General features: G+C 36.4%; 1 protein-coding gene across 8 annotated transcripts in view; it reads right to left on the bottom strand.

The window, feature by feature from the left end:
• The window catches only part of LOC107069531 (uncharacterized), a 59,029-nt gene that overhangs the window by 12,587 nt on the left and 22,788 nt on the right, over positions 1-23,654 (bottom strand). For 6 of the 8 annotated variants that reach the window (XM_089171867.1, XM_089171868.1, XM_089171869.1 and 3 more), the window contains 2 exons: positions 10,372-10,461; positions 8,561-8,691 (listed from right to left, as the gene is read on the bottom strand). In XM_089171867.1, coding sequence (XP_089027993.1) covers positions 8,561-8,691; positions 10,372-10,461 — 221 coding nt within the window. Of the gene's footprint in view, positions 1-8,560; positions 8,692-10,370; positions 10,462-23,654 lie in introns of all 8 variants that reach the window. The other 2 variants (XM_089171871.1, XM_089171873.1) reach the window with 1 other exon arrangement.

Below are 23,654 nucleotides of genomic sequence, written 5' to 3'. Positions count from 1 at the left end.
AACATAAACACGAAGAGAGGAAGTAAGTCTCGTCTTTTGCAGGCTGAAAATTCGCGGGTCATTTGAGCCGTTTCCGCGCCATTACCTTTTCTTAGCTCGATTCCTTCGCAAAGTAGGAGAAGAACGAGCAAGGTGGTGGTCTGGGGAGAAGAAGAGGTGGTAGTGGGATGATGGGGGGTTGCGAACGAGGACGAGGTTGATGTTGAAGATCGAAGGAAAAAGGAGAGATGGGGCCCCGGGGGTAGGGGTGGGTTCGAGTGAGATAGTAGAAAAGGAAAAGACGAGGAAAAAGCAAAGGATAAAACGAACGTGACTCGATTCCTCGTTATCTACTTTTTTTTTATTCTTTCTTTATTCTTATTCTATTTCTATCTACTACTACTACTACTACTACTACTACTACTTCTACTACTTTTTCTTCTTCTTTATTTTCTTTTTATTCAAGATTATATCCTTGAGAACGATGATTTCTTTTTCTTTTTCTTTTTACCTCGTCGATCTAGTAGAACGATCCTCGCACGAGCATATAGGAATCATCCTATTCGGTATATAGTACGTTAAAATATATCTTTGCATAAAATGTTCTCTCATGTTCGTCTTACTCTTCTTCTTCTTCTTCTTCTTCTTCTTCTTCTTCTTCACGTTTACGAATCTATCGATTCGTTTAACCGAATGGAAATCGAATCGTCGTCGTCGTCAGGATAGAATGGGGGGCGGGGGGTTGGTGTATAAAATAAAAGCTAGAGACGAACGAGCAAACGTGACTGGAGTTTTTTTCTTTTATTTTTTTTTCTATTTTTGTTTTGTTTTTTTCTTTTTTTATTCCTCTCTTATCTGTATTCTAACTTTGTCATACATACTCTATGACTATTTGGAATCCCTATGAAACGTCGTAACACGTAACCCTTTAACTATACTTTTTCCTTGAAAATAAGGACACGTAAAAGGGAATGAGAGAGAGAGAGAGAGAGAGAAAACAATAGAATCGTTTTACTTTCTTGCTAACTTATATCCTGGCACGATAAACGTTTTTCCCCACTTTCTTTCTTACTTACACTTCATCGATTTCGAAACTAGGAACTTGGAAACTCACTCGATTCGACTCGACTCGACTCAACTCAACTCGATAGCGTTAACTTCATTTCGATTGGATGACAAAATAATGTTGAAAGAATAAAGAGAGTTCTTATAGTAAAACTTCCATTTATAGAAGTATTTTCTCGTTCGCGCTAGTGAGTTCTTCTTCGAAGATTCGTTGTTATATTTAAAGAAGAAGAAGAAGAAGAAGAAAAAAAAAGCAATAAAAAGAAGAAATAGAAAATATGAAATCGTAAGAAATCGAAGTGTCTCTTGATTTTTTTATTTCTTCTTTTATAAATAAGTAAATACGATAGATCGTTCTATCTGTTGTATCTTACGATAAAGAATATCAAACTGTATCCACCCACGTACGTTGGTTATAATCCTAAATTATTCAAACGAAAGTTGCTTGGTTGTTATCGTATCAAAATACTCGAAGAAATAAGATAAAGAAGAATGAAAATAAATTGTTTAAAAAGATTGGAATATAGGATAGAAAAGATGATCATCCTCTCTCTCTCTTTTTCTCTCTTTTTCTCTCTTTCTCTCTCTTTTATATCCGTCGGCATCGAATCCTATACTCTCGTATTTCACTCGCATAATCTTACGAACAATGCTTTTGCGAGAAGAGTTGCTGGGTTGTAGCAAGTACGATGTGCTTGGCTTCGAAAGCGTGGCCCCGACCACATGCGCCATTTTGTACGATACGACGAGTCTGGTGCGATACTCAACGACGCTTCCATCTTTCTCTTTTCATTTTTTATATAGAATCATAAACTTATAAATATAATATAATATATATCTAAATATATAAGTATATTTATAAGTAAATATATATATTTATGTATACGTATATATACGCGTGAATGTGCATTTGCAAAATTTCAGCATAAAAAAAAAACTAAAAAGTTTACATCATAAAAAGAATTTATAATTTCATTATTAATATTATTATTAATATTATTATTATTATTATTATTATTATTATTTTGTTGTCTTATCTAACATAGAAAATAATCTTAATAAGTAAAACTCGTTTAAGAGTCATTTATTTCTCTTATCCTTATCTCGTTATCCTTTTTTAATCGATAATTCGAAATATACGACGCGAAAGAGAAAAAGAGAGAGAGAGAGAGAGAGAGAGGAGATGAGGTAAAATAGAAATTGGAAGCTTATCCTCATTATCTTTTTCGAAGAGATTTAATAGCACCACGTAACTAAAATAACCTATCGATGTCTAAAAAGAAGAAAGGACTAAGAGAAGGAGAAGGAGACGGAAGAGGAAGGGTATACAAGAAAAGAAAAAAAAAGGGAAAGAAGTTTAATGGTTCGAAATATAATCAATGAGAAGTCACTTATTAAAATAAGGGCATCCGTTTAGAAAACGTGTTTAGGCTCGTTAGAATCATATGTAAGAATAGAGGTGTGCGTGTATCTATGTGTATGTTTGAGAAAAGGAGGAGGGGAAGGGATCCTCGAGGTTGATTTCGAAGGAACGAAAAGAAAATGTCGAAGGCCTCTCTCTCTCTCTTTCTCTCTCTTTCTCTCTCTCTCTCTCCTCCTACTCGAGGTAGGTTGCGTTTCTCTACCTGGCAGACCGTTTTAACGAATCCTGAATGGCGCCTGAAGTTAAACGGGCTTTTGGAGGGGGGACCAACAATGGGTCCCTGTTGTCAGGAAGGGGCCTTCCTTCTGGAGGAACCTTTGTCATGGAACTCTTGCGTAGAACCTGAGAAGAAATTTTTCTTTCTCTTTTTCTCTTGAAATTTTAGAAAGAGAGAGAGAGTGAGAGAGAGAAAGCTTTGTCGATGACTTGCTCTCCTGGTTAAGGCATTCGCCGCTACTTCAACTCAATTTTTTCCCCCTCCAACCCAAAGCAAAAGGGCTTTCCATCTTCTTACCGCACGTAATACCACACGTAAACCTAAGCGCCACGACGTCAAAATTCTTCGCTAATGGGCGACTCTTCTCTTCTCTCCTCTCCTCTCTTCTCATCTCATCTCATCTCTTCTTGCTACTCGTGGTAGCACTACGAGTAGGGTATCCTTTGTAGTTTTTTTTTTTTTTTTATTAATTTTCTTTTCTCTATCTTTTTGTGAGCGTCAATTTGAAAAATCGAATTAAAAAGGTAAATCTCATCACGACCATTTAACGTACGTTTTTATCCGTGATTACGGATCATCGCTCGGCTCTTACATTTAGAGTTCTTTTTTTTTGAGATATTCGTCGGTTAACAAGAAAAATTACGCCTACGTATGAAATAAGAAAAAGTTGGGTAGGAGGGAAAGGGGGCGGTGTAAAGGAGCGTAAAAGGAGTATTTAATCTATCTCCTTACTTTGATCCATTTTCAAACACGTTAGAAAAGAAAGTATAATGATAATTAAAAAGAAAATATCAGCTTCCTCGATGCAATTAGAATATTTTCATCAAAGTAGTTAGTTATATTTGGTTTAACTTTAATTCATCCCGATTCCGTGTTTCGAGCGTATTAGAGAAACTCGAAATGATTTTATGCATCCGTAGGTTAGAACGTATTCGCACATGGACGCACTCGAATGCGTTTAAAGATCAAAGAATTTACTATAATACTGGTTAGTAGATTTCGTTTTGGTAAAACTACTACTTTAAACGTAAGTGGAATTTTATATCTCCCTTTCCCACCCTCCCTAATCTTCGTTTAGTGTTTGTGTTTGGTAATGATGGTGTATTAAAAGAATATTTTACTTATTACTCCAATCAAACCCTTTATTCTAACAATTTAGCAAAACTTAGTCTTTTCTATTTAACATGTTTCTTTTTCTTTTTCTTTTTTTTTTAATTATTTCTCTGTGTGCAGATTGAACCCGACAAAGTTTGGTCGTATGCATATACGTTAACGGATATTACCCTCATCCCTTCGAAATCGATAACTCTAACGACGCAGCCGTGACATTTTAACAAGCCCAAGCGGCGGCACATTATCTAATGACCGCTAAAACCATCGATTCGAGCGAGACGCAAGCTCTCATTAATATCACTTTCGTTTTACTACCTCTCTCGCACGTGACTCTGCGACAAAGTTCTACATTTATTATATTATATTATGTATATATGTGTGGATGTATAAAAAGAATGAACAAAATATATCTATAATATATAAGTATAGGAATACTTTATATAATTAAGTAAGAGTTACTCGTAATCCTATCCTGTGAATCAAAGTAATATATAAAAAAAAGGATGTATTAATTATCAATTTATTATCAATAGCAGGAAGGAACTATTGACGAATATTCAATTTAATATATATATATATATATATATATATATACGCGTCAAATGAAATTTCACAGTTGGAATATTGTCAATCGTATAAATTAATTTCACGAATTACGTCGATGGTATTTGATTTATTATCAATGTTTTCTAGTACTTCAAATCGAGTAACTCTCTCTCTCTCTCTCTCTCTCTCTTTCTCTTTCTCTCTCCCCTATCATCGAGAATTATTATTCATAATTGAAAATTGGACTCGTTTGTGAGTATCTTGTTATCAATTATAATAAATATATTATATAGATCGGGGAGATGTTTAGATGTTATTCATATTTGGATATCAATAGAAAAAGATAGGAGTTAAATGGTAATACCAAGTATAGAAAAACCCCACCTGCACGTACTATATATATATATATATATATATTTGATTCACCGAAAAGGACGCGTGGCAGGGTATAAGTCAGGGTATAATTTTGGCACCCCCATAAGAAGTATCGGGAGCCCTCTCCGAAGCACCGAAATTACGTCCGTTTGTGCTCGATTCCCGTAGCAATCAGAATTGTAGGATGCTGGTAGGTACCAACCAACCAACCACCACGAGGGTCTAGTCAAAACGATCCGGACGATTTATTAAAGTCGAATTAGATTGTCGATTGATCGTGGTACTTTCAATAATATGCCAAAAATATATACATATATATATATATATGTATATAACATCGTGAGTATATATTATACTAAATGGAAGAAAATAGTTAACGTGATAAAAGATTAAGAAGAAGAAAAAAACTAAATCCTGTCCGTCCCATCCTCTTCTCACACCCACACCCTTCTCATTTCCACCTATTCGAATAAAGAAATCTTTATGCTTTCTAATTCGATTGTAACGAACCATAGTGCGGGAGAAAAGTCTGTTGAAGACGTTTCGATTAATTTCACTGCGGGAGACTCCTACGATTGTATTTTTTTTTTTGTACGAACAAAATAATAGTGGAGAATTGTAAAACAGGGGGTGGGGAAGTGGTCAGTTTTGTTAATAAATTCATAGAGATACAAACTTATACTTTCTTTACGTTCTTCTCACTTTCTCTCTCTCTCTCTCTTTTTCTTTCTTTCGTTCTCTCTTTCCTTCTTTTATAATTAATCTAACTCTAAAAAATGAGAGTAGCAATCTCTTCGAAGGAACGTTCACCCGTAATATAGACGCGCGTCGGTCCTTTTATAATAATTATCTTCCACCGAGACACGCGGTGCCATCGCTACTCAGACTGATAGAACTTGGCTTGGATTGGAAGTAAGCATGAGAAAAGATAGTGGAGAAAGAACAATAACAATAACAAAAACAAAAACAACGAAAACAAGACGTAACAATAAGAAATATAAGAAGAAGAAAATAGAAGAAAAAAAGATTCTAGAAGATTAGGAAAAACGTAAAGAGAAAGTCGCAAAGTAATCGTTGAGAAAGAACGGGGTGAAGGGTGAGTCGTGAAGAGGGTAGGAAAGGAGAACAAGAAATTAGGGAAAAAATAAAAAAGAACAAAAAAATAATAAAAACAAACAGGAAAAAGGAGAATCGTCCTCTCGCGAAAGGAAGAACACGTTGCTGCTGCTGTTACTGTTGCTGTTGCTGCTGGACGTGTGGGTGGAATAGGAAGGCTGTTGTAGGGTGGTAGGAAAAGGGTGGGAGGAAAGGTAGGGATAACTCGCGCAGAAAAATATCTCCGTTAACGATTACCAGGCAAGCCCTCTTCCCGCTCCTCCCCTTCACCCGTTCCCTTTCCCTTTCTATCTCTCTCTTTCTCTTTTTCTCTTTCTCTCTCTCTCTCTCATTCACTCTCTCGTCCTCGTTATGTCGCGCGCGCGAATTTAGAAACAAAAGACGGGTAGAAGGCGCGGCCTGATTGGCCGAACGGTCCGCGGCTCGCGTCTCTGATTGGCCCGCGGGACCGCACCCATCCTGCAATGGCCGCTTTGTCGTTCCTGCACCGTGCTGCTACTCTCTTTCTCTCTCTCTCTCTCTCTCTTCTCTCTCGTTCTATCATTCTCTTTCTCTTTCTCTTTCACTCTCGTATTCACTCACTAACTCTCTCACTCACTCGCGTACGCGAGTCTACACGAGCACCGAGTTTCAACGAACCCCACCCTCGAAATCCTCCCCTCCTCTTTTACCTACTCTCCTCTCCTCTCTTCTCTCACTCCCTCTCTCTCTCTTTTACCCTCCACGTTTGACGGGCACCCTCCTCAAGTTATATCAAAATATAATAACCATACGTTGTGTCTCCTCTATATATCTATCTCTGTTTCTCTCTCTTTCTCTCTCATTCCCTTTTTCCTTCTGTACTTTACTCTCTTTTTTTCTTTTATCTATAAAAGTTCGTTTGAATCTAATCGAAAAATCGATACCTCCGCCCCCCTCCCCCTATTTACTCCTCTACCCGTTAGAGATCGACGCGATATAGGGAAGAGAATAGCGAAAAGGATGGGAAAAAAACAAAATACATATATACATATGTGTTAAATAATATATACATTTATATATATATATATATATATATATATATATATATGTATATATATATATATATATATACATATATATATAAGAGAAAGAGAAGAAAAAGAGAACGAAACTTTATTTTTCTCCTCCCCATTTAGAACCTTAGCCTTCTCTCCCAATTTGCCCGAGGCATAGAGAGAGAGAGAGAAAGAGAGAGAGAGAGAGAGATAGAGAGGGATAGAAAGATAAAAAAAAAAGAATAAAAAAGAAATAAAGGAAAGAGAAGGACTCCTATTCTCTCATACGCATCGTTGAAAAGGGAAACGGACGAGTCCGAGGAAGGACGACGACGAAAGGGTCGACTGAGGGTGGCAACGACCACGACGACGACCACGAACGAACGAACGAATGAACGAGGTAGTGGTAGTGGGAACTAGTGCTAGTGGAAGAGGTGGTGATGATGATGGTGGAGGAGTAGCAGCAGCAGAAGAAGAAGCAGAAGTAGTACCAGCACCAGCAGGAGGAGGTGGAGCAGCAACAGCAACAGCAGCAGGAGGAGGAGGAGGAGGTGGAGAATGAGGAAGAGGTTCGCCGAGGGCGGCGAAGGAGAGGACCTTGTTCGTAAGCCGCCATGCGGAAAGCGATCTCAGCCTACTGTTTCTCGTGGATCCGCGGTAACTAACCGTCAGACTCACACACGACTATTCTCCCTTTTTTTTTCTTTTTTCTTTTTTTTCCCCCTTTTTTCTGCCCTCTCTGGAGAGAGTAAGTGAGAGAGAGAGAGAAAGAGACAACGTGGTGCTTTCTTTATTTCTTTTTATCTATCTATCTACCTATCTCTATCCCTCTCTCATTCTCTTTTCCTTTTTTTTTTTTTTATCTTTTTGTTGTTTTTGTTTTCTTCTTCTATGCTCTCTCTTTTCTCCCGCTCATAACTTTTGCTCGTATGCCTTTTCGTCCTCCAACCACGACGACGACCGTCGTCGAATCAAGCTTCCTCCCTATTTGCATGACAACGAACGGCCCGGCCCTTCTTCTTTACACCGACGCCCATCTCTAACTCTTTCCAACTATTCGTATGTGTGTTGTGTGTGGATGTGTATATGTACCGGCATCCAGGGGAGGGGTCTCTTTATTATTATCATAAAACTGATAAAACCCTCCTATAAACGAATCAACTATAAGAGAAGAAATTTTTATTTTCTACCTCTTAATGATTTTTATGTTATCCGAATTAAATATATATATATATTTATATTACTTGTATTTTTAGCTTTATTATCTATTTATTATGTTTATTTTATTATATGTCAGATAGAACATTTATTTTTCTTGCTAATACGAGATTCAGAATTAATGTTTATGATAACGTTGATGATAAATTTTATGGGGGCGTGTTTATATAGTTAGTTGATACAAAATTAGTTCGTAGATGTTTAAAAAGTACTCTGTCTCTGTCTCTTTCTCTCTCTCTCTCTCTCTCTCTCTATCTCTTTGTGGAAATTTGATAAGATTGTAAGATCATAGGAAGGAAATTCGCAGAGTCAGAACACATTCTCAAATTTCATGGTCCCCACAGTTTTCTCCCTTTTCCCCTTAATCTCCCCCTTAGTGTCTCACTTTCACTCATTCTTTCTTACTTTCTCGTGCTCTTTCTATTTATCTTTCACGCAGGATCATTCATTCTATCTTTCTCTTTCTCTGTATGTTCGAATTTATCTCCTCACCTGTATCCTGTCTTCGGGCAGATCCGTCCTAAGGCTGAGCATCTCGCGAGCATAGACGTCGGGATAATGGGCTTCTTTGAACGCTGCCTCCAGCTCCTCCAGCTGCTGGGACGTGAAGATCGTCCTGGAGCAACAACCACATGAACCTAGTTATATGCCATTACAGCTTTTTATCTTACATAACTATCCCTACGGTTTTTTTCTTTTTTCGTGTTAAAAAATGAATTTTTCTTTTCTATTATGGATGTGAACGCGAAAAGAAGAAAAAAAAAAGAAAAAAAAAATAGATCAAAATGTTTGCGCGTACGTTTTTACTTTTTAAATGGATTTTCACGTATTACACGTTTTAACACGCATACACGCATACAAACATATAAACACATATGCAGATCGAGAATCCCATTAGTCAATTGGATTTCATTCGATATTTATTTATTCTTTTTTTTTTCATTTCGTTTTATTTTGTTTTATTTCATTTGATTTGATTTATTTTCATGTTCATTTTTATTTTGTTTTCTGTATTTTCTTTTTTTTTCTTTTTGTTTTTTTTTCCTTTATTTTATTAGTTACAATGTTTATAATCTCCATTTATCCGAAAGTATCGATCACAAAAATATCGAAGCAAGAGAGTAGTGCAACGAGAACGAGTTTAACGACAAGACAGTCCAATTAGTCTCGCGATTCGACAAATTGTAGGTTGTACACGTGGAACGAGCTGTTGGCATCTGCCATCGTTGGGGCTGTGTTGCTCGAACGAAAGCCTCGAAATTGAAAGTCATTTCCCGGACGATCATCGGCTCTCGTTAAGGTAGACGCGCGAAAATCGTTCGAACGTTTACTATATCCCTCACACACACACACACACACGTTATATATATATCTCTCTCTCTCTCTCTGTCTCACTCTCTAGCATACGTTTGGTTAAAACGCAGGGATCTAAAATCACTTATATTTAAAAAAAGAAAGAAAGAAAGAAAGAAAGAAAGAAAGAAAGAAAGAAAGAAAGAAAGAAAGAAAGAAAGAAAGAAAGAAAGAAAGAAAGGGTATTATAATGTGTTACGATAATTTACGAAAAATTATTATCTTTTTCGGTAAAGAATACGAAATAAGACAAAGAGAATAAAATAGTTGGAAAACTTTTGGTAGCCAATAATGTGGTTTTTTTTTTGAACCGTCGTCGTTTTATCAAAAAAAAAAAAAAAGAAACAAAATCGTTAACAGTCGTAAAATCTAACGAACAATTTAATACTCGATTCGTAATATATAACACGAAGCGATAATTATCAATAGTCGTTGATTACGTTTCCGAATCCCGAGCATGCTTTCCAAAATGATATATATCTATATATTATATGTATGGATACATATGTGCGTTTATATAATATCGTTGAGACTTTTAAAATGGATTTACCTGCTGTGTGAACAGAGATGAAATTTTATAAAAGCCCCTCGCGTTTCGGTTTGCACCCCTTAACGATTTTAACGCGAAAAAAACCGGGTGGCTGGGGGAGGAAGGGAGGGAGGGTGGCAATACACCAAAGGATAAAATATTTCGAATCGTCACGAGATGCGAAAAACAAAATAATATAATAAAAGAAAGCAAGAAAAAATAATATAATATAAGGGGGGGGGAAGAAAAAAATGAATGGTGTCCGATGTTATAACGACAAGGGATAATAAAATAATATTAATAATGATAAAATAATCCTTCTTTCTCTCTTTCTTTTTTTATCTTTTTATCTTTTTCTATTTTGAAATATTCATTAAATGATTTACCTTGGAGGTAGAAGAGTTTATGCAAGAGACTCACCTATGACGACGTTTCTTCTTCTTCTTTTTACTAAAACCAGATAGACCGTCTACCGTGAAATCCTTGCCCGACTCGATGTTATGTCCAACACCTGTAATAAGATAATTAAGATATATAAAAAAAGAAATAAAGAAAGAAAAAAAGATCGATCGATCGATAAATCGATCTCTCGTACACGTTAATGAATGGTTATTAACAAATTAACGTTACTATAATTCGCATGGACAAGCTCAAGTATCGATTCTCCTCGTCTTATTACTGGTTACTCAGACACTTTTTTTTATCTTCTTCTTTCTTTTCTTTTTTTTTCTTTTTTTTTTTTTTCAATCTAAAGTACCTACACATATATTCACTCGAGATTGAAATCTTGTTGAAATTACCACGGTCCGTGATATATTCTGGTACCTATGAAAGATTCACCGAGTGAGTGAGAAAGAGAAACAGAGAGAGAGAGAGAGAGATAGAGTGAGTGAGTGAGTGAGTTGGCAGTAATATTTCATTGAATTCAGAGCTCATTATTCCCTGTGGCACCGGCTGTAATTGATAATTACATGGGTTCTCTCTCTCTTGTATGTTAGCGAGCCGCTCACCTACGTCGCATATCAAATTACCCATTATACCTGACTTGCCAATGAATCAGAGAATATGGGTACCTACCTATCTCTCTCATTCTCTATCTCTCTCTCTCTCTCTCTTTTACGAAAATCTAGCCTACGTGTTCATGATTTAACAAGCTCTCCTCTTCGTTACGTTACAAGCCTAGATTATTATTTAGGAAAGTAATTTAACGTTATCATCTTTAGCCCATGTAGATAGATGGATAGATAGATGGATAGATGGTTGTATGTATGTATAGCAAAACTTTGTTCGATCTATTCGTTCTCCATTTTCAAAGGTATACCTACTAACTCGTTAATAAAACTTTCAACCACACAAATCTCTAGCGCAATTTTAATCGGATTAATGTTTTATATCCCGTTAACGTGTATCGCGTTAATCCGTGTCTTGACGAATTGAATAAAACGTTTAATAGAAAGAGAAATAAAAAATAGGAGAGAAAGGGGATGAATGAGAGAGAATTTGATCGAATAAATGGTTAAAACAAAACAAAAAAGACACAAAAATGGAATATACCTAACGATCACGCGTTAAACATTTGACGATTCTATTTTCTTTATTTTTATTTTTTTTTTTAAAGAGGATAAAATTTGCGATTCGCCAATTAACGGAAAGAGAGATCGTAAGGGGATAATAAAGATAGTAGAGAAAAAATTTACGTGAGTGTCTGGTTAACGCGATAATATTTTTTTTTCTATCTACAAAGAAAATAACCGTAACGATGAAATCGTAGCAGTAGTAGTTGTTGCAGTAACAGTTGCAAATGCAGTTGCAGTTGCAGTTGCAGTTGCAGTTGCAGTAGTAAACGACGACGATGACGACGACGACGACGACTACGGCCTGGATCCACGAGCCGAAAATAATTATCAATTATACATTAATTTCGAATTAACGAGCGAAAAGCGGCTCAGCCGTGTACAATGAACTGCAAGCCCTTTTCCCCGAGGCTAACTCTCGTTACCTACCACTACCACTAACCAACATAAGCATCAGCATCAGCCATAGTTAGCTGCTGCTACTGCTACTGCTGTTGCTACTGCTGTTGCTATTGCTGTTGCTGCTGCTGTTAGTGCCAGGTTTATGTTGCGCTTCTTTTGCTAAAGCCTGTGATGAAACGCGTTGTTGGTTGTACGTTGCCGTTCCTACTGGCCGCCCGCCCACGTTACTACTTTAAGCTAATTAACTATTAATTACGGCCTTGATACAGGTTATACGTGTTCCCTCGCGACTAATTGGACCCCGAAAGTGTAGACTGGCTTACGTCGCTGACGTAGAAGTCAGTCAAACATTTTGCCAACCATAAGTACGATGACGTTGGTATGCTATTAGAAAATCTTATAACTGATCACTAATTTTTTTTTAGAATGATTAATTACCTTCTTTTTCTCTCTCTCAAAAAAAAAAAAAGAAATAAATTTCTCAATATTATCTATGTATATGGAAAAGAAAAAACAACAAAACATACATATACCCACACACAAAATGGAAAGAGAGTTCGTAAGTGAGTGAAGGGAAAAAAAAGTGAAAAAAAAAATGAAAAATAAAAAAGGTAAATATGTATGTAAGTACCTTGGAATACACTGAATTCCGTCGAGTTCCCAACTTCGTACGATCTATTGTTTTCACGGGCTCTAAAGAGGCCTCTCTACGAGAACTCCCATCCCATCCCACCCCCACCCCCACGCTTTTCTCCGCGTAAACCTTTTTTTCTTTCTTTTTCTTTTTCTCTTTCTCTCTCTCTCTCTTTCTCTCTCTCTCTCTCTCTTTCCTTCCTTCCTTTCTTTCTTTCTTTCTTTCTTTCTTTCTTTCTTCTCTTACCAACGAAGAGAGTACGCTTATTTGCGACGGACAATCGAATCGATCGTTTTAACGTTGTCAAAAAAAAAACAAATTAATCGATGTTTTTTCCTTTTAATCCGACAAATTTTATTTGTCCTCAAATATATTCATCAATTTCATAATTCTCTTTTATTACGTAAGAACGTTCAACGATCTTCCCTCCATTTCCCAGCCTCAAAAAATAAAAACAATTTGTTCAATTAACCCTTTGTCTTAGAACAACGAGTTAGACTCGTGATAAAAAATTTGGACGAAAAAGAATAAGCATCACGAGTATAAATTTGTGATATACTTCGGTTGGGATCAAACGTGAACGACACAAGTCATATTAATAATTGTTCTCGATAATTTCTAATTTTAGTTACGTGTAATTCTGCGTTAAGTTATAATTCTCTTCATGATTATTATTAAACAACCCTTTAGAATCAATCATATGTCGATAAAAAGATAATCAAATATTTATGATAATAATTTTTTCTATTTATCATTGACCCAGCAATCATAAGTTAGCAAGTAGAACAAAGAAGTTAACCCTTTGGGTACATTTGACAAATGAGACTCGTCATTTGAATTAAAAAATATTATATAAATATATAAATATTTCTATTTTGTAATTTAAATATTGTTGCAAAAATATATTTATATCACCACTATAAATATATTCCAAATAAAATGCATTACTTTTACATATTAATCTATATAGCAACAAATTAAATCCATTATATATGCATAGAAATCTTCAAATAATTCAGTACTCAAGGGGTTAATAAATAAATAACCCTTCCAAAACCTATCACATGTTGATAAAAAGAAAATCAAATATTTATGATAATAATTTTTTCTATTTATCGTTGACCTAGCAATCGTATGTTAACAATTAGAACAAAAAAGTTAATAAATTGTAATAGTTATCAATCATAGTAAGATATAAGATGATTCTTTGATATAAGGTAGATGATAAAAAATAATCGTTAACTCGATTGTAAAGAATCCTCTCGTAAAAAGAAGAAGAAGGAGAAGAAGAGAAATAAAAAAAAAATGTAGAGGACTGCTTTCCGGAAAGAAGATAAAAAGGTTCAAAAAGGTGGCGAGTCGACCAGTTGGAAAATAGTCGACGAGAGAAAAGGAAGGATTTAGTGAATTTTAGCGAAACGTCGGTCTCTCGACGAGGAGCAGACTTTATAGAACTCTCAGGGAGAAAGAGAGAGTGAGAAGAGAGAATGAAAAAGAGAGAGAGAAAGGCTCTCGAAAGACTCCTATCTCTTTCTATCTCTCTCTCTCTCTCTCTTCATCCAACGGGGGAAAACAGTGGTAGTTTCGCTACTAAATATATTCTCGCGACATGTACGAATATACGCGTAGGTTATAACGTAGTTGTGTGAAAAGAGAGAGAGAGAGAGATGGTACATCCCGTAGTGGTGGAGAAGGGTAGAAGTGTGGGTGGTGGGGGGTAAAGAGAGGGAAGTAGGGAGGGGTAGGGGGTTGCAATGCTTAAACGAGGGTGTGCGTCGTGCTGTCACGCTACACACGGGGGTAGTTGCCATCGGTGCGCCGGTGGCGGGCCGGTTACCAGGCAACCGACTATGAAGGAGCCTGGATAGCCAATGGCGGCCCTCAAAATACCCCCTTCGTCTAACACGGCTTGTTTTCCGTGCTTAAGAGCGAGACAGAAGGAGCTTTTGCTTTAGTAGCTGTTAAGGCCTTAAGTCCGTGCCTTTGCGACGGACTGTGACCGAGAAGCAAAACTCTGCTTACTATGTATATGTATATATCTGTGTAATAGTATGAGTATACTTTCGTATAGGTGGGTTGTTGTATGAATATGAGTGTGAGTGTGTATGTATCATCTATGTTACTAGAGAGATATTTTATTTATATTTATATTATTTATATTAAATGTTAGATATATAATTATTATTATGATTTGATTTGATCGTTCATGTTTAAAGAATGGTATAGATTTTTATGGATTTTTTGTTTTTTGTCATTAGTTAAAATAGGAAAGATAAAGATAAAGTATTGAGAATGAGGCAAATGAAAAGAGGATGTTAAAAGGGTAGTAGTTATTGGGAATGGTTATGTAGTGACAGTAGTAGTAGTAGTAGTAGTAGTAGCAGTAGTAGTAGTATTTGTAATGGTAAACTGGTGAGATGGTCGAAACATCGTTGAGTTTCGTGTCCCATGGGGTGGACCAAAGGTAGCACGTAGCACACCCCTGGGACATCTTCCGCCGTCACTTGTCCGTATTAAGGCCGGGTACTAATCTCGAAATTTAATTTGAAAATCTTTTCACGAGACAGTACGATTTCGTTTGTGTTACATCTCATACTACTACTACTATTACCATCACCACTACCCAACAACAGTACACCCTCTACTTGCGTTACTTCAACGCTTAGAAAGAGAAAGACGGAATTAAAAAGGAGGAGTGTACGCGAACGCAAGACGTTTTAAATCGGGAATTAACCCCCGTAACGGACGTTGTGGATCCCCCCCTTTTGTATCCTGGTAATTGAAAATTCGTATTGAATTCGGGACTATACTACTAGTTTTAGATTTTTTTTTCTTTTTGTCTTCTCTTTCGTCGATCACGTTCGTCGTTTTTTACGTGCATCTCTCACGTGTGTGTTTTTCTGTTTTTTTTTTTCGTTAACTTTTCCTTCTGTCTCGTCGTATAAAAAAAAAAACACAGATTTATTTTATTTTTTCTTCCTTGTTGTTTTTCCCGTCGTTTTGTTACGTTTTCTTTTACTTTTCTTTTATCTACATTTTTAATCCTTCTTTCTTTACCTTTTAATGTTTGTGTCACGTTCTCTTCTAAAATTCTTGGTTTGTTTAACATTAACAAAATATATTATATGTTATACATTGAGAATTTATTTATTACTATACTACTATTCCGTCTGTCTATCATTCTCATTCTCTTTCTCTTTCTCTTTCTCTCTTTCTCGCGCATGAGTTCGAATTTACTCGAATTTGCGGATTTTCCAGTACCGCGACGATTTTACGTACGATTTCGCTCGTTATTCGCTTGGCAGCTCGGTCTCGCACGTAGATCGTATTCGAAAATGAGCCACTTTAGTTGAATCGATTTTGATTTACCCACTCTCCTCCCCCTCTCCTCTCCTCTCAATGAGCATCCTATAATAATTTCAATTCAACGTTGTCTGTATAAACGATTTGTCAATATTTTAGATGATGCTTTTTGATGGGAAATAATTGAGATTAGAATTGAACGAGAAAAAATACGAAAAAATAATAACAAGAAATAGAAGAAAAAGAAAAATAAGAATGAAATAGAGAAATAAAGAAAGAAAGGAAAAAAATTATAATAAAAATAATAAAAATAAAAATAAAAAAAGAACCCTTGCTTCGAGTATACGAAATAACATTATTCGTCGATTCGACGCGCTAGTCTCGAATTTAGTCACGCCTCCCTGTCACCCCTTTCATCGATCGTACAAGAGAGGAAGCTTTTCCTTCCTAAATAGAAATTATACTCAATTTTGACCCCCCACCTCACCCAACCCCTTTTACCCCACTTCTAACGATCTCCTGTAGGATAGAATATTTTTCAAAAAATATATCACACTAAATAATATAATATATTATCTTTTTTACGTCATTGAAAGAACAAAAAAAAATAAATAAATATCTCGAAAGAAAATTACATTAAGCTTGTAAAAAAATGATTATTATAATTGGATCGGTTTTTATTTTGACATTTGTTCGTTTGTTTTTTTTTTTATTTGCCAAAGTGTGTGTACGCTTGTTTACGTTTCTAGAATAAGAAATAAAGATATTCATTTCTTTAGATGGATCGATTCAGGGTGGTGATGTGGGGGGGGGGGGTTAAAAAGGAAAGGGAAAGAAACATTGTGAAGAGGTGGTAATCATTTATCGTATCCTTCGAGTAGATGAGAGAGAGTAATACGGACGTTTACATAGTCGGGTAGGGGGCGAATGGAGCGTGTCCGAGCGAAGTGGAGGCCTCAGAAACACGTCCCTAGGGATGTTTCGCTAGATTAAAGACCCCTCTACGTTTTCGATAGTTTCGTTAGAGCATGCAACATCGTGTAAAACACTTGTAACATGGTATAAGCAAGCAAGTTAACCAACGAACGTACGAACCAACCGATCGGACCAACAACAACAACCGTCCAACCGATCAGAAGCTTATAGGGGGGTGGGATGGGATGGGATGACGGGCGGACGACTGGGGGGTGCTAAGCTGCCAATGCTTTCACGGTGTTTTTCAGATCGAATTAATTTCACCGATCGGATCTTCGATTCTCCAGAGAATTCGACTTACGTGCGAACTCGAACGTAATAGTACCTTCGAATCGCGTTATATATGCATTCATTCTAATTCCGAAGCGTTCCGAGAGACCAGATCGATGATGAAAATACCTATATACCTATATGTGCATGTATTTATATATATATATATATATATATGTATATGTGTGTGTGTGTGTGTGTGCAAGAAGTATAAAAGAAACCAAAATAAGAGAGAAAGAAAGAGTGAATCTCGTTGGTAGTCTCATTTCTTGGTACTTCGTAATCCCATTTTCTTTTTTTGTCTTTTTTTTCGTTTCTGTTTTTTGCTTATTGCTTCTTTCTCTTTCCATTATCCCCCTCAATTCCCCACCCTCTCTATTCCTTACCCCCTTTCCTTGTTCTTTTTCTTTTGCAAAGTTCACACCTCGCGAGCTACTCGTGAGGACGTGTTTTTCACGCGCGTTAGCCTTCTTGGTCCATTCTACGTACTAGAAATTTGAAACCCAAAGAAGAACGGTGTGAATATTATGATGGTCCAGCCATTGAGGTGCCAGTTAAGAACAAAGACGTAAGTGTTGATTGCCCGAAAACAAGACTCTTCTTTTTTTTTTTTCTTTTTTTTTTTTAAGAAGACTTTGTTCGACCTATGTCTCTTCCTCGAGGAACGAGGATATTCAAGGACGACGTTGAGAAATTTCGGATATTCGATATCCTTTAGGTTTTCATCGAAATCATACTGTGATTTTTTTTTTTATATTATTTATATCGATAAGTTGTTATAGGAGAATATTTGTTGATGAATCGATTCGTTTGTTATCAACGTTTACGTAAAAATATTGTTATCTATTGTTAAGAATTAAATTGGAGGAGAAAGAATAAATGTATAGAGAAAAAATATTTAAATTTATTTTCTCTTTAGTTTTAGTTCTTCAATTATTGTTTTTTCGTTCGAACAAAAATTCGAAATTAAACGATCCATTGCAAATTAAATCCCACGAATGTCTAACGAGAATCAAAACATGGTTATTTCTCTTCCTGCTTTTTTTTCTTTTTTCATTCCCCTTACTATTTCCCTACGAAATTTTTTTTCGTTAACAGGACCACTGATATTTATATTGAAATATAATAGAAGAAGAAGAAAAGGAACGTTTAAAAAATATCCTTTAAATAGAACAAAAAAAAAAATAAACATAATATTTTAAAATACGTTCATAGGTTATAATTAAACCATTTATTTTAAAAGCGATGTATATAAGTTCATTTTGTAGCACGTAAATATACATTATTTTAATTTAAATTCGCTTAAAATAAATTTATATCATCAAATTACACCATATTGATAAATTAATAGAAACACATTACCATATTTGAAATAATTATCCTATATTTTTTAATTGACAAATATGCAAACCTTTAATTTTCTCTTAACAACAACAAATGGACTTGCGCCAATTTCAAAATAAAAACGGTCCCATAATCCTATATATACCAAATAATATAAAGAAATTACGCGATCAAAAGAGAAATGTTAATCTTTGTCTCGAAAAATATTGCAAAATAAAATAAATACAGTTTAACAAGTTTTCCACACACACACACACACACACACAAAATAATAATTGTAAGATTGGACTGAACATTCAAAAGGATTGAAAAGATGTATTAATAATAGTATTAAGGTGAACTAAAAATTTCTATATTTTTTAAATAATAATATTTCACTAGCATACACAAAATAATTTTATTGACTTCAACAAAAATTGTACTATCTGAAATAACACAACTGAACGTAACCGAACTTTTGGTTCACCCTTAATAGTAATCGGTTTTTAGCGAATCGTCGTTGTCTGCCGGAAAACAGGGAGATATGAGTTTCGTTCTATTCTCTCTCATTCTCTCTCTCTCTCTCTCTTTCTCTCTCATACACGTCTCTCTCTGACGCCTTACGGGAACAACTCCGACATACATAAATTCGTTTACCAGTGTGCCAGAGCAGAGCAGAGCAGAGCAGAGCAGAGCAGAGCAGAGCAGAGCAGAGCAGAGCAGAGGAGAGCAGCCCACGGATGCGTACTCCAGCGGCAACCCTTATGTAATATGTTCTGCCGTTGAAAATACAGGCAGTAGGAGTAATAGAAGGAAAAGGAAGAGGAGTAAGAGGAGGAGGAGGAGGAGGAAGAGTAGGTGTTGGTGATAGTAGTGGTAGTGGTGGTGGTGGTGGTGGTGATGTTAGCGAAGAAGAAGAAGAAGGGGCAGGGTGGGTAGGTGGATGAGGGGCTAACAGGGGGGAGGGTTAAGGTTCGTAGGTGGGGGTTTGAAAGAGGGACGACTGAGAGAAGAGAAGAGAAGAGAAGAGAAGAGAAGAGAAGAGAAGAGAAGAGAAGAGAGTACGGAAACTACCCCTTTCGACTGGGCAGTACCCAGGCATAAGTCAGGAATTCCTGGCACGCGGTATATTGCGCGGGGGTGGAAAGCGTGGCGGTTATAAGCTATAGTCCCTGGCATAGCATGGCATGGCATGGCATGGCATGCACAGCCATTTACTTCATTATGTCATTAAGCTTAATGGCCTGGCCCTAACACGGCTCTAGGCTATAGCCACTTCTAGAGTCCGTCCCCATTAACTCTTGTCTCTTTCTCTTACACTCTCTTTCTCTCTCTCTCTCTCTCTCTTTCTCTATACTCTCTTTTCTTCTCTTCTCTTTACTGCTTTCTCACATACACGTATATAATATATTTATACAAAATCTATTCCTTTAATTCGTCGCGATACTAAAATAGGAACTTGTAATGATGCAATAAACTCGGGAAATGTAAGATTTGAAAAACAGTGTAAACGAAACTTGCTAACCTTTGACGCTTTCCTTATTTTTTTTTTTTTTTTTTTTTAAATAAATCTTCCTCCAAAATTACGCGTATATACCTACGTTTGATACAAGAAAGAAGATTTTAGAAATTGCTTGAAACGATTGATAGAAAACTAAAAACATAATGTATAAATTTTTCTTTAAATCCTATCTTTTGAATGTAATTAAAAGAAAAATATATAGTCAAAAAGAGAAAGAGAGAGAGAAACATATATGTAAAAGGATAGATATAAAAATAAGTAGAAAAAAGAAAGAATGAAAGAAAGAAATGAAAAAAAGAGGAAGATTAAAATCGTTGCTGTGGAGTGTATATCCACTCGTAATTATTGGCAAATATTGGAGAAGTATAACAGTAAGAAGAGAGAAAGAAAAAGATAGATGGATGGATAGATAGATAGATAGATAGATAGAGTAATACACGTTGGGAGAATATCGGCTTCCCTTAGCGACGATCGACGTAATTTTCGATAATTCTACGGGCGGCTTTTCCGGTGTAGAAAGGCAAGCCGATAGCACTTTTAATGAAGTTACCCGTCGCGTTGGTAAGCGTAGTTACCGCTACATTCCGTTCCTATTAATTCCTCTTTCGCACCTTTTATCTCTTCCACTTCCACCTCCTCCTCTTCCTCCTCTTTCTCTTCCTCCTACTACTACTATAACTACACCCCTTTCCCCTCCCTCTTTTCCTCGCACTTCTTTTGGGTGCTTGTCGGAGGATGAGAGAGACAATGAGCGAAAGAGAGAAAGAGAGAAGAAGATGTACGTTTCGACCTATCCTTAAACGCCGAGTTACAACGAGCATCGACTTTACGCCGATGGTCCGCTAAAATTGTTCGCACTGTCGTCGAAAATTTACGATGTTCATAAAGGCCGTTGTACGATCGCTTACACACCACCATCACCATCACCAGCAGTACTAGTAACACAACCACCGGTTAAAGCTTTTACATCCACTCACCAACGAATAAACGAACGAACGAACGAACGAACCAACCAACCAACCAACCAACCAACCAACCAACCAACCAACCAACCAACCAACCAACCACCCACCCAACCACCCACCTACCCCTCTCCCTCATACACCCAGAACCTATCTCCCCTTTCCCCCCTCTGCTTTTCTACTCTCTCTTTTTCTCTTTCTCTACAGTTATCTCCCTCTGCTCTTCGCAAATCTCCGCTTGATGGAGACGCAAGGGTTGTGCAATGTTCTCTCTCAATCTCTCTCTATTTTTCTTTCTTTCTCTCTTTCTCTCTCTCTCTCTCTTGTTTTCTCACTTTAACCTAGCTAGTTCTGTCTCTTTCTCTCTCTTTCTATTTCTCTTTATATTTCTATCTCTATCTCTAACACTGGTCGAGGATGTAATAATTGAATTGGACGAAGCTATTGTGTTCTACTACTACTACGACTTGTGGAAAAGCGCGGAAAATTTGCGGTGTCTGCGGTTACTCTGGGCCGTTGTCGTCACCCAACCCCCTAACCTCCCCACCCACCCCTCCCCTCATCACCACCACCACCACTACCACCACCACGTAATAGTAATAATAAGCCGAGCACGTTGGATCGCACGCGCTAATTGCTGTTAAAATATGAAACGTGCCAAGCGACTAATTAGCGTCACTCGTAGGATAGTACGTGTCGCTCTTTTCTACTACCCAATGGACTTACTACTACTGTTACTACTACTACTACTACTACTACTACTACTACTACTACTACTACTACTACTACTACTATTACTACTACTACTACTATTACTATTACTATTACTATTACTATTACTACTACTATTACTATTACTATTACTATTACTATTACTATTACTATTACTATTACTATTACTAATACTACTACTTTCTCTCTCTCTTTTATCATTCTCTCTTTTTTTCCTCCCTTATTCTCATATTTCTTTTCTTTTACTTTTTTGGTTTTGTTATTTTGTTTTTTTCTTTTTTAATTCTTCTTTTTCTCCCCCGATCGATGAAGGATTTTTTGTCTAATTCTTTAATAATGGGGAACTTCCGTTTTATGTATAATGTTCGTGAATCGTATTGAAAAAATTTAGATATATGTACACGTTTTATATACGGATATATCAAATCGATGATATATAATAGGTTGGTTAGTCGTAATTTACAGAGAGAAAAAGATTGATACTAATGACGACAAAAGGACAGGTGTATATATATATGTATATAAATTAGTCTTTGGTCGTTTGAAATAGATCGGTTAAATATCGAGAATTAAATGAAATTCGAATTGCGATTGTCCACGAATGGTTGCTCTCGTAATTCGTTGTCGTTGTCGTTGGCAAATTTGTGTTAGTTTGAACGATTCGATTTAATTCAATTATACATACACACACATGTATACATGTAGCTAATATAGAATTTATTCGATGATAATCATATAATATCGGACATGATTTTGATACGATTTATGGGACACACACACACACAAAATGAAATTAATAGATAGATAGAAAAAGAATACACGTATGTAATGAATGTGTATGTGTTATATATATGTAAATTGTACAAATTTCTGTAAGTAAAATTCATCGAGTAAGAAAACGGATGTGTCGTCGTCGTCGTCGTCGTCGTCATAGTCGTAGAAGAAAGAAAAGAAAAAAAGCACGTGGAACATTTCAGGAAGGTGCTGACTGTCGACTGTTTTCGAAGTAACTTTATATTTCTAGTAGAGAGTTGTGTTATATGCCGAGAAGAAGGAGACGCGGTTATGTACTTTTGCTCTTTGGCGCCAGACAAAGTTACACGTTTCACACGTGTCGGTTTCTAAATATAAACGTCGTCGACTCTACACCCGCGTATTTTCTCTTTCTCTTTATCTTTCTCTTTTTTTTTTATCGACACGCTTTTCAAGAAAAAAAAAAAGAAATAAAAAATCTAAAACGTATCTCTCTCACTCTCTTTTTCTCTTTCTCTTGCAAATTTTTCTATTCAGAGAAAAAGATTCGATCTTCAACAGGATTAACTTCCCACCTTATTTTCGAGAGAACTTTTTCCTTCCTTCTCCATCTCTTTTTTCTTTTTTGGACCGTTCTATCTCTAACTCTATCTCTTTCTATCCTTATTTCGTATTATCTTTCTGTCTCTCTCTCTCTCTCTCTTACTCTTCTTAACCGACTAGAAGAAGTCCCTTACTATTTTTTCCTCCCGCATTGGGGGGGAGGGGAAGGGAGGGGGTTTATCTTCCGCTCAATGGAACGCGCGCCCATCGTGGAAAAATCGCAACGTTGAAAAGGTGTGAATCTCCGGGCACTCAAGGAAAGGTTTGACAATGGGCATGGGTAGCGTGTCTCACAATGAGCCTCGAACCCACAATGTAAGCACTGTATCCCGTACGAGAAGGGCACACTGATCTCTTCTTCTCGCTCTATCTTTCTTTATTTCTTTTCTTTTTTTTTTCTTTTTCCTTTTTTTTCCTCATTCTAGTTCGTCTTTTTCTCGTTCTTTCGTTTCTTTCTTCGATCTTCTCTCACCATCCCCCTTCTCATTCGCGATTAAAAGTGAGAAAAGTCGAGAATGGTTGTTGGGATCCCATCCATCCATCCATCCATCCATCTATCTATCCGTTGGTTGGTTGAATTGGTACGAGCATTCTCAGCCTTACCACAAACACCGTGTAACGTTTATCCTTGTATCGTTTTAAAGCTTGCAA

This window comes from Polistes dominula, unplaced genomic scaffold (genome assembly GCF_049000335.1).
Source record: "Polistes dominula isolate Pdom_NZ unplaced genomic scaffold, Pdom_raw_medaka contig_73, whole genome shotgun sequence".
NCBI lineage: Eukaryota > Metazoa > Arthropoda > Insecta > Hymenoptera > Vespidae > Polistes > Polistes dominula.
This window is presented reverse-complemented; position numbering and strand designations above follow the sequence as displayed.